Source organism: Sander lucioperca, chromosome 2 (assembly GCF_008315115.2).
Source record: "Sander lucioperca isolate FBNREF2018 chromosome 2, SLUC_FBN_1.2, whole genome shotgun sequence".
NCBI lineage: Eukaryota > Metazoa > Chordata > Actinopteri > Perciformes > Percidae > Sander > Sander lucioperca.
Window position 1 is genome coordinate 14,268,176 of NC_050174.1, and position 11,343 is coordinate 14,279,518.

The 11,343-nt window shown below is 39.7% G+C and overlaps 1 protein-coding gene across 1 annotated transcript; it reads right to left on the reverse strand.

The window, feature by feature from the left end:
• Positions 1–41: 41 nt before the first annotated feature.
• On the reverse strand, positions 42–9,326 carry myo1ha (myosin IHa). Its single transcript, XM_031308695.2, has 31 exons — positions 9,204–9,326; positions 8,995–9,110; positions 8,687–8,885; positions 8,512–8,592; positions 7,785–7,964; positions 7,588–7,686; positions 7,393–7,509; positions 7,229–7,300; positions 6,998–7,117; positions 6,857–6,924; positions 6,317–6,422; positions 6,124–6,204; positions 5,947–6,038; positions 4,543–4,637; positions 4,395–4,441; positions 3,943–4,023; positions 3,262–3,367; positions 3,056–3,173; positions 2,833–2,946; positions 2,670–2,746; positions 2,519–2,587; positions 2,350–2,434; positions 2,105–2,267; positions 1,937–2,020; positions 1,757–1,850; positions 1,631–1,686; positions 1,411–1,546; positions 1,249–1,319; positions 748–845; positions 566–665; positions 42–449 (listed from the first exon to the last, which is right to left on the reverse strand). The coding sequence occupies exons 1-31, from the start codon at positions 9,324–9,326 to the stop codon at positions 423–425; spliced, it is 3,075 nt and encodes a 1,024-aa protein (XP_031164555.1). The 3' UTR covers positions 42–422.
• Between the last annotated feature and the right edge of the window lie 2,017 nt (positions 9,327–11,343).

Genomic DNA, 11,343 nt, shown 5'->3' on the forward strand with positions numbered 1-11,343 from the left:
TTATCAGTGAACATACAAAATGATCATACATATGGCTTCATTTTAATAATCAGAATTGCACATTCTTTTAAGCAGTTTATGAGTAATGTGTTCTGTACATTAAAATAGTTTTGTAGATTTGCAGTGTAATTTCAGGCTTTGCTTTGAACTTTAGTGCTCAAAACAGCAGAGGCAAATCCTCAAACAGAATGATGTTAAAACCTTAGCCTCTCATGAGAGGTTAATATTCTTTGGTGGAAAAGTAAAATTCATCATTGACTAATATGCATACATGAGAAACGTGTTGCTGTACAACAAAGCAAGCTCATCCTGGGTTTCTCTTCTTGTTAGGTGTGTTTCCTGTATACATGTTGATCTCCCCTTAGGGGTCTCCTGATGAAATATGCAGGGGCTTCTTGTGTGTCTTCTCAACCCCACACACGTTACCGTGTCCGAGCCCGAGTGGCAACCTGCAGTGACAAACAGCTTGATTCATGTTGTATCCCTTTGTCTGCAGATTCATTTTAGAGCAGAGCATCATGTAACACACCAGGAGGCACACTCTTCGTCATAACACTCATCTCACCACCATGAGATGTCCGTTCTTGGCCTTGTAAACCATAGGTTCCTGTCCAGTGCTGAAGTCCACTGCACTCTCTTTACCTGCCTGGATTTCAATCTTAATGCTGAGAATCGATACACAAGAGTTTTAGATCGAAGCACATATCACATCCAACCTCTTTGACTGTTTCTTAAACACAGACTTACCTGCCCTGAACCACTTTAATTGCATTCTGTTTGTTAGCAATGACAGCGAGTTTGGTCAAAAACTCAAACAAGTGGTCACACTGCATTACAAGGTCCCCCTGAAACAATCATAAAATAATACACAATCAATGTATGGAACACATTACAAAATTATATTTTGTATGTGGATTTAAGAAGCTTCTTCCTGAAAATCTTCTGTGTAAATGAGCTGTATGATTCAACAATTTACTTAGCTTTTTTTTTTTTTTTTTTTCTTCCTTTCAACAATAATCAGTTGAGTGAAGCTGCTTTAACACTGAAGGAAGTTCTCTCTTTATATCTCTGGTAATTTGTACTTGAAATAGAACATTAAAACCTTTCTAAAGTTTTCATTTGTTTCGCCATATCTGATCATTTCAATTTACATTAAACAGCTTTCCCAGTGCCATGTTTATGGCCCAGGTGAAAAAGAGGCAATTCCAACGAGCCAAAATATCTCTTGCATGTTATATATTCACATACCTTCTGTTTACGGTCCTCACATGTTATGTGGAATACAATCATGCCATCAGTCAAGTTACTGACCGAAATCCCTGCAATGAGTAAAATTGCAGACACTTTTAGCCCAACACGAAAACATCATCTAATGGTGAAATACTATCTATATTATCACATTGTCCTGACCTTTAAGAGAGGTATACAGCACTCTCTGTTTGATCTTGGCTTCCTCTATCACATAGGCAGCTGTCTTGGTGAGGATGAGCTGTCGTGGTCTTGGTTTAAAACCATTCCTATCATATTTAATCACCGGGACACTGTACTACAGCAACACAGAATACAACACAGTGAGGGGGGTTTGATGTGAGTTTGTATTTCCTCTGGGTGCATAATGACATTTTATTACCTTAATTTGCTCATTGCGTATCATCTGGAGAACCCTCATGTTTATGTCTTGTTCACCTGGAGATGTTACATGATGTGAAAATGTTGAAAAGAAAAAGGGCATTATGTGAATGTATCTGATACTTACTGATTCTGGTGTCCACAAAAGGCTGAGCGACACTCTGTGGATAACTATCCTTCTTGGCCTTGAAGATAGAGCTGGTAAGAACCTTCAGTTGAAACTGAAGGGACAACAAATACAAAGCTGATCACTGCAACAGAGATAATATGATGATGAAGTATTATATGATGTATTTTAATGTGTTACCTGAGCTTTTTTCTGGGGCGTGATTCCTCTCACATACTTCCGCACCATAAGACGGTAGTAAAGCTTACGCAGTATCTCTGATGTCTGACAAGAACAAAAACATGCACTAAGTCTAAATAAAAGCTTGAATGTAATCGGTTTTGCAAAGAAGTTGGTTAATCATTGTACCTCTGTCAGCACAGCTGGTGGAGTTTGCCAGGTGGTTTTATCCAAAACTGTCTTTGGCAGGTTGCCTTTGAGCCTGTTCAAGTAATTTTGTCTCACAAAGGCCAGGTACTCCGAGTTATCTGTGCTTTTTGCTTGCCCTCTGGTCATGTAACCTTTGATGAATCTAAAAATGATTGTAAAATCAGTGAACATGTGACCGTAAGCTTGAGAGGAGCTGTTTAATGATATTCCATCTTTTTTCTTACTTCTTGATGACTTTTACAGCCCAGGCTCTCTTATCTCTCTCCTTTCTAGCCTGCGCTCCTCTCCAGCAGGTTTCAATCTTAGTGGCTGAGGATATAAACAATATAATAGAAGGTGTGTAATTTCCTTTAACTCACATAACAAAAAAAAATCATGCATTGTGGCATTTACCAGCTTCTTTCTGTTTTTTGAATTCTCCCTTTGCTTTGTATCCTTTGTATTTGGCTTGGAGCTTCGTCGCTGCAAATTCAGAGCATTACATTAAATCACTGTGCAACTACAAGTAATGACTAAGAATGAATCACACTAGATTTGCACTCACCCAGTTCATGTTTACATTTCTCAAAAGCATCCTCCGTGGCAAAAAGTGTCCTTGGATGACGGATGAATATTTTGGTACTATAACAAAGGAAACAATACAAATGTTTTTTGACTACTCCTTGGAGTGCATACGCTCAGTTGTATTTAGGTAGTACTGTCCTCACCGTCCCATTTTGTACTCATGTGGCAGGTAGCCCAAATGTTGAACCAGCACTTCTACTCCATCAGCAGGCACTCCTCTCCAGTGAGGCCAGGTGGCTGGGCACAGGGGTTTATATCTGCAAGATGCAGCAAACAACCCACTCAGCATGTTTTAAATGCACTGGAGAATAACTACTTAAACTGAGGGGTTTAATAAAAAAAAATCAAGTGTAAGGTCCTTCATACCTCTTTAAGAATACCTCATATTTGCGTCTGTACGCAAAACCAGCTCGTCTGACTCTGAGGTGCTCCATCAGGCCCAGGTATTTCACCTGGTGCCTGATCAGAGCTTCGTCAAATTGACCTGTGTTTGCGTGAGAGAGGCGAGAATCAAATCAAATCTCCATCCTGTTAAGAAAATACCTTTGTGTATCTTCTATTAATTCAAGTACCTGGCTGCTTGGACTCATTGGATTTTAGACAGCGTATGTACCAGGCCTCTTTAGCCATGAGGATCTCTGTCAGCTTCAGCAGGCTGCTCTTAAACTGGGTCACCACCTACAGACACAACATGACGGTCGTAATCCCCAACAGTTCATCTGTCACATACATATGGCTTATTGATGTCAGACTGCTATTGACAGAGCAAAAATTACTTGCCTTTGTCTCAGTGTTCACTCTATCTAGACCACTTACTGATTTGTTTCTTCTCATTTATAATCTACATTGTGCATGTTTTTTCTAGTTAAAAATGTATCTCATATGTCCTGTATGGGCTACAGTCCTTTCTTTAGTACATTATGTGTTATATATGTGAATAGTACATTGTTAATGTTATAATGGGTGCAAGTTTGTATTATGGGATTTCCTAGTTGTAGATGGAGCTGACATTATTGTCTGTATGTATATATCTTGTAGGTCAAAATGTTGCATCAATAGAAAATATTTTGGGTGCTTGTAAATTTAAGTGTGAAAAAAAAACTATATACGTACCACTCTAGATAATGGCCAGAAAATGAATGCTTATACATGGCTTTTAACTGAGTCACAGCATACCGCTGATAATATACAACATCGGCTTCATTAGTGATACAGTTGAAGGATGTGGAATGTCCAACATGGTCAGAACTCACTGTTTCTGGTCTTCGCCTGCTGTCTGGATCCATTGTGGAGAAGCACTCTCGGACAATAGCATTTTTAGACTGACAAATCAGCTATGAGAAGGTGGGATAACACACATAGATTATAACACACCAACTTGTATAGTAATCATTTACAGCAGTGGAAACTAAAGTTGAATAGACTTTTTTCACACTTGTCACTGTTAATTGTTGCATTGTAATAACTGCTGGAACAGAGCCCTCATTAATGTGATGTGATCCACCTGTACAGTTTCAGTTTGCAGTAAAAAAAAATATCTGCTGTGAAAAAGTGTGCACTGATGGCAAGGCTATCAAGAAAAAATATTAGAAACCAAGTTTGGAAACTTTACTATAGATCCACACTACTGATATTGATTAATTAATTAATGAGGTATTAATTGAAAGAGTTTCCTCCAATATAAAATGTTAATTTGCAGACTTACATCTTTAATGCTTTTATATAACAGGTCATTGTTTTTGTCCACGAAACCTAGATTGTCACACAAAAGCAAAAAGCTGTCAGTTGAAAAAAAAAAAAAAAAAAGGTTTAGATGTTTGAGTAACAGGGTCTGACATTGTGGTTTCTTTTACCCACAACGCAGTAGGTGACCTCCCCGGCATAATGCAAGAGACGGAAATCTCCCCTCTCCAGAGTCTTGCGTGTCATTTTGTCAGCCAGTTTGTGCCTGCAGTGAAAGAGGTGGAGAGAGACAGAGACATGAAGAGGCTTTACAGCCCTATCCTAATCCTCCGTCTCTATCGGAGCGACACTGTCGGCTCACTCACGAGACACCGGTGAGCAAAACGTTTGATGAATAGAATGGGGTTAGACTTTATTTTTGAGGAGAAGCTTTGAATTACACAATATCGTTTAGCTGGATATCCTATTTAATTAAAACAAATGGTTAATAATAGGGGTGGGCACCTCACGATTCGATTCCGATTCAGAGGCCAACGATTCGATTCTAAACCGATTATCGATGCATCTCGATGCAACAACTTTTTTATGTATATGTCCATGCGTGATTTTTTTTTAAATATACATATAAATCTGAGTTTGCTACTCAGAGTTTGCTAATCCCTTCCTAGACAAAGCAGCTAGTCAAAGCTTAGATTTTGACATATACAATATTTGTCACACACAAGTTTTAATGAAATGTTTTGTCTACTGAGGTTTTTTTATTTTGTAGTCATTCCATGCTTCAGCCTTAAACGTGCTTGTGAAAGTCACCTTCTCTCCCAGTAATCTTCCATGTCAGAGGCTCAGTCATGTTTAAAGGTGGATCATTGGCTTCTTAGAACATGAAACTTGAGGTGGTCAGATGTAATGTGATAAAGTAGATGAACACCCTATATGTGTTTTGCCTATTTATTTTATGTATGTCTTATTAGATTATGTGTATATATACAAACATTTTTTTTTTCTTTTGGATATTTTTGTGGGTTTTTTTTCTGCACTCTTGCCTAAACTCTAAGTTGTTGTCCATTTTTGGGGGCAGTGGTGGCCTAGAGGTTAGAGAAGAGAGCTTGTGACCGGGATCAGTTCAATCCCTCATTACCACCACTGAGGTGCCCTTGAGTAAGGCCCTTAACCCCAACCGCTCCAGTGGAGCTGCTCAGTGGCCAGTAGATCAGACTGTGGACATTCATACCTGGGCAGCTTCCAGGTATGAATGTGTGCAACTGTGTGAATGTGATCAGGGCGTTCCTGCCTCTCAGTGAACCTCCCCTGAATAAATAAAGGTTAAATAAAAAAATTAAAAATTCCATCCCATCCTCTTTCAGTCACTCTGTTTTATAATTATCTTATCTTATATCTTATCTTATCAGAATCGAGCATCGAATCGTTCTAGAGAGAATCGCGATGCATCTAAGAATCGATTATTTTTCCCACCCCTAGTTAATAACCAAATGTGCAACTCCATGTTAACCTCCCTAATTGTGAAACAATCTGTAGGTGTGTGTGCAATGTTAAGGTTAAAGGTTTTAACTAACGTGACAAAGTGAGGATGATTTCCCATCTTTTCTTCCAGTCTCTCCAGGAAGGTGAGGTCTGTGACATCTCCAGGCCTGAGACACTCCTCATCCTGCAGGATTATCATCAACACATGAAAATACGTCAGCTTCACTATTGTCCATTCAACATACTGTTCTACTCCAGTAAATACACACCAATATTGATATGATCCCTCTGTGTTTCTCCTCAACCAGGTCACAGATGATCTTGTTGTTGAAGAATTGGACTGGCTCCCACTGGGGGGGAATCATAAAAACAGACTGTGAATAGAAATCCATTCAACACCAGTCAGTGTAAACAGTGTAGTGAAATCAATAGTCAATGATTCGTTATCCATCCCAGGTTTACCTCAATATCTTCTGCTTGATATTCCTCCTGCTCAGCCTTGAGTGTCAACTGGATAAAAAGCTGCTGCAGCTTCTCGTTGCAGTAGTTTATACAGAACTGCTCAAAACTGAGGAAATGGGTTGTGACAAACAGGTCAGGCTCAGTAAGAAATCATCACCACTTCTATTTATACTCCTGACGGTATCATGAGACAGGAAGCACTGGACTACTTTGGTTAGTGTATATATTCTCATATAGCCTCTGTCTTTCTTTTATTACTTAATTTACTTCATGTAATAATGTCAGATGCTGTATACCCATCAGGTTTTTTCTATTTTTTGTAAAAGTTTAAAAAAGTTAAAATAAAATATATATAAAAAAAAAATCATCACCACAGAATCACTCATGAATTTGCAGTTTTCCCAATGCGCTTCGTGAAGTGTTCCATGCAAATTTCAGCTGCTGTTGGTTAAGAAAAACTTTACAACAGCCTTCATGAGGGTGTCAAACATAATCAAAGCAGTGCCACGATGTTAGAATAGGAAGGAATTTTTTGCCTACCTGTTAACATAGAAAACTTCAAATCCATATATGTCCAAAAGTCCTATTACAGTCTTCCTTGAAGAGTCCTGGGAAAACAATATTAAGTCTGTACATACTCATCCTCACTGCCTGGAATTTTTCACACACCTTTCTCCTCACCTTGTTCTCTATGGACTCGTTGATCCTGTTGACCAGCCAGGTGAAGGTCTGTCCATAGATGGCTTTGGCCAGGGCATCCCTGGCATAGATGGCATGATCGATTGTGAATGGGCTGAGGACCTTTATAGTAAGACAAAATCATAGCTACATTTCAAACACTACAGGGGAAGTTTAAATAGAAACACAACCTTTATCATAAATAAAACTAAAGAACAATTTAACATGGTGCACCTGATCTTTTTGGGCTTCAATCTTCCTGTATGTGAGTCCCTCTTGGAGACGGTGAGCATCAACTCCTAGTAACTGTAAGAAAAAAATAACATTAAGGGAGTTTATTCTTTGACTTTTCGTAATAATCCTGGATATCTAAAGACTTTTGTTTTCTATTTTCTTACATTTGAGACCCAGCGCAGCTCTGAATTGTTGCTGTTCAGGAGGGCATGGCCTTTACTGTCGGAGTCAAACTGAACATTCCCCAAGTGGAGAACGCTTGCAACGGTCCCAAACAAGTGCTGCACAGAATGAAACTTTGTAAGGCAATGCAAAACTAGTAGAGAAGAGTGAGTGGTTTAAATCAGCATCCAACTTACATTAGTGTTAATCTCATCAATGTTGATGATTTGAAGTGCGTTTTTGACCGTTTTCCAGTCATTTCTGTCATTAATGGAAGACACAATGGCACACTCTCCCTGTCAGAAACAGTAAACATAGCAACAGATTGTAAATCTGCTATTGTCTTATAAATCGATTTTATTAAAACAGGATCACTGGGTTATATATACAGTACTTGGGTTAGGTAATTGTATTGCTGGCAGTCTCTCTCCAGGCCCAGCTGGTGCAGTAGGTCCTCCTCTCCTCCCTCCACTAGCTGGTAGAAAATATGGAAGTTTCTCTCCCCATGATTTTGATGTACAACCCTCGACTTCTCCAGCATGTAGTTCAGGATATGGCCTCCGACAGCATCCCCCTATGGGCATCATGATCCTAAAGACAGCAGCTCTACAACTTGCAGAAAAAACATAGCCTATGGTCCAGTGGACAGATTTAAAAAATCCTCTTAGGATAAAATATCTTCTTGATAGCTATTTTTTTTTTTTTGTCTTATAAAAGGACTTAACTTTCTCCTGTCATTTTAAATTTGCTTGGATGAACAAATTATTCCTTGAGTTCTAAAAATTGTCCTTTCATTCCTTTTTTAGGCTTCTAATACATTTTTACAAACATGTTTACAATTAAATTCAAAACACTTTATTATTAAAATTAGCTTGTCAGTTTTATTTTACATATTTCAACCACCCCAAGTTAACATACATAGTGTAAATACACCTTGGTAACTTTCCCCCCTAATTTTTGGATGGAAGTACAATAGGTTGCATGAGAGTACTGCTGATTTTATAACAGGAAAACTATACCTAAAGGACTTCTCATAGCTTTTCTTGATTTTATCTTTCTTAATTATAATTTTTTATATATTTCTTGGAAGCCCTTCTGTGAATCTGTCCCTTGATTCTTACCTGGCTGTCAAACTGAATGTCCATATACTTCCCAAACCGACTTGAGTTGTAATTTTTCAGTGTTTTGGCATTGCCGAAAGCCTGTAGGGAAACACCAAACCACATTAAATAAATAATGTGATGACATGCTGTTTGGTATTTCATTACAATGATGTAACATAAGTAACAATCAGACCTCGAGGACAGGGTTAGACATGAGCATTTTGTCCCTGACGGTGTTTAGCAGAGTGGTGCTCGGACAGCTGACAGCGTAATACTGCAGAATCTTCTTGGAGGCCTCCGTCTTCCCTGCTCCACTCTCTCCAGAGATGAGGATGAAGTGATTGTTAAACTCTGTCAGCATGGTGTGGTAGGCGTTGTCTGCCAAGGCGTAGCTGTAGGGATGCAGAGCAATCACAATATTTCACAGATGAACCTAAGAACACTTGACACACACATGCACAAATACTCTACTACTAGTTTTCATACAGATCATACACTCACATGTGTGGTGGAAGCTCAAAAAAGTTGACACCCATGTAGAGATCCATCTGTTTCATATTGTAGATGTCCAGCTCTTTGTAGGGATTCACAGACACTAGCAATGTGCCAATATAGGTCTAAAAGAATGAGGTTAAATGATCATATTAGTTGTTCAGATGCATATGTACTTTTTGACAACAGGCTTTCAAAAAGTCTTTTCCAAGACTCACATAGATGAGATCTTTGCTGAAACGTTTCTTGAGGTTACTGAGGAAGGCTGCCTCTGTGGTTTCATCCAGGAGGACAAAATCCTGGATTCCAACGCGGTCCCTGGCAGTCAGGGCGCCCTCCATGTCCGGCTGACCCTGTGCAACAAGTTGTATCAACCATAAGGTAGCCAAAAGTCAAAATTCTTGGTGTTTAGCATCATAAACTGGATTGGATTGGAGGATTTCTCTATTTCTAAAACATATTACACATTCAGTATTTCACACCACCTAATTAACAACTTTGTCTATTTATTATTTATTCTTAACTTTAGAGGAAGCAAACTCTGCTGAGGTAACAATAACAAGTGTTTCACTTTTTACATGCATAATAATGATATTCAGAATTCTCAGCCATGTATTTTGACAAATGCGGCTAGATGAATGCATGTTTGTATAAATGGCTCCATGGAGGAGGACGGAGCTGAAAAAAAGCACCAAAAAAAGCACAAACATGGTCCCTGTTAGTTCTATTGAAATAAGAGGTCTAGAGGTCCTATGTGTCTTTGAAGCAAAGCTATGTGATTGTGCAGACGAACAGACAGAAGCTAATGATCGCGACACAGCACACAGGGACCTTGGCTGGCAGCCCGTAGTTCACTAGAGCTGACACACCAACCAAACACAACACACTGTGCAAATGGACTTGGGGAGCCCAAACCAGCGGCACATTTAAGAGGCATAGTGGGAAAAATTCCACCAATCTGTTTTGCATTCTCAGCACCAACACTAGACCAAAGGTTTTCACAGCTTTTGTTGGTTTTGTATTTTTTTCTCTCCCTCCTTTGGAAGCAGAAGTCCTTTGATTCTCAACTCTCTGTAAAAACATTAAAAAGATAATCCATTGGATCTAATTGACACAAAGCCCTCCGTCCCCCCTCCTCCCCTGCCTCTATCCTCCTCCTATGGCCCTCATTTCTTCTGAGAAAGGCCAAGTGTTTTTGTCCTGTAAATACCACGGAGCAGAGACAAAAAAGACGTCTTTAAAATGCAGTCTACAATCCATTACACATATTCCCCCTGCATATCCATTCAGTAATTATTCATTAGAAAACATTTAATGTCACAGTGAATTTCACACTAGGCAGTCGAAACACAATAGAGGAGATTTGGCCTATTTTGGGGTGAGGAGTTGGGGAGGGGTTGGCTGTACAGAGGAAGGGTGAAGGCGAAGGAGGGGGGAGGAGGGGAGCAGTATTTGTCTGATCTGAGAACCTCTGAAATGGGGCCGTCTTGAGACAACAGGACAGACTAAATAGTGCACTAACGGTCTGTGCCCCGCTGCTTGCTGTGACACTCATTTAGTGTGCCCCGAGGGCGAACAATAGAGGCTTGTTCTTGGCAATCCTGTGCTGTAATTTGGACTTCATTACTTTGCTCACATAGGGCCCCATGGAAGGATGGAGGAGGCTAGTCAGATGAGAGTGTTTTTTCCACCTGTCAGCCCATACCCCCAATGCTCTCACCCCTCTCCTCAACAATACCCCTCACCCCGTGTCCCCACCAATAACCCTCACCCGACCCCCTTCCCATAGCCTCCCCCCTCCCATCCACCCACTTTAAGCCAATGAGACAGGTGAACAATATCATTGAAGGAACCCTTTTTTGGACGTCAGAATCAATCTGGCGATGTGATGGTAGTGGTGCTGATGTGGGGTATCTGTGACACCCCCTTTCTTCATGGGAACAAACTTCTCTCAGGGCGGCACAAGCAGACAATACGCTGGGACAGCGTGACTTAGGGATCTGCCATACAGTATTACAAGTAATAACATGAACAGATAAGCTGCTGTCAAGAGGAGGATTAATGAATTCAGGGGTGATGATAATGCTAATGTTTTATGATTTCATTTTGCGCACTGACAAAATCTAAAGGTTTGTTGATTTCCATTCAGGTTTCCTTTGGTGTTGTGCAGGTATTTCTTTGTAAAGAAAGCTGTCTGCAGCATGCACAAGTGTTTCTAATGACACTGTGCTAGAAAGGCTGAACATTACACAGGCGTTCTCATTCCAGGAGGACAAGAAAAAAGAGTCAAAGAAAGCTTGACCATTTTCAAAACAACATTCTCATTTTGCAAGTGTTATTTGTAGCTTTATACAATAC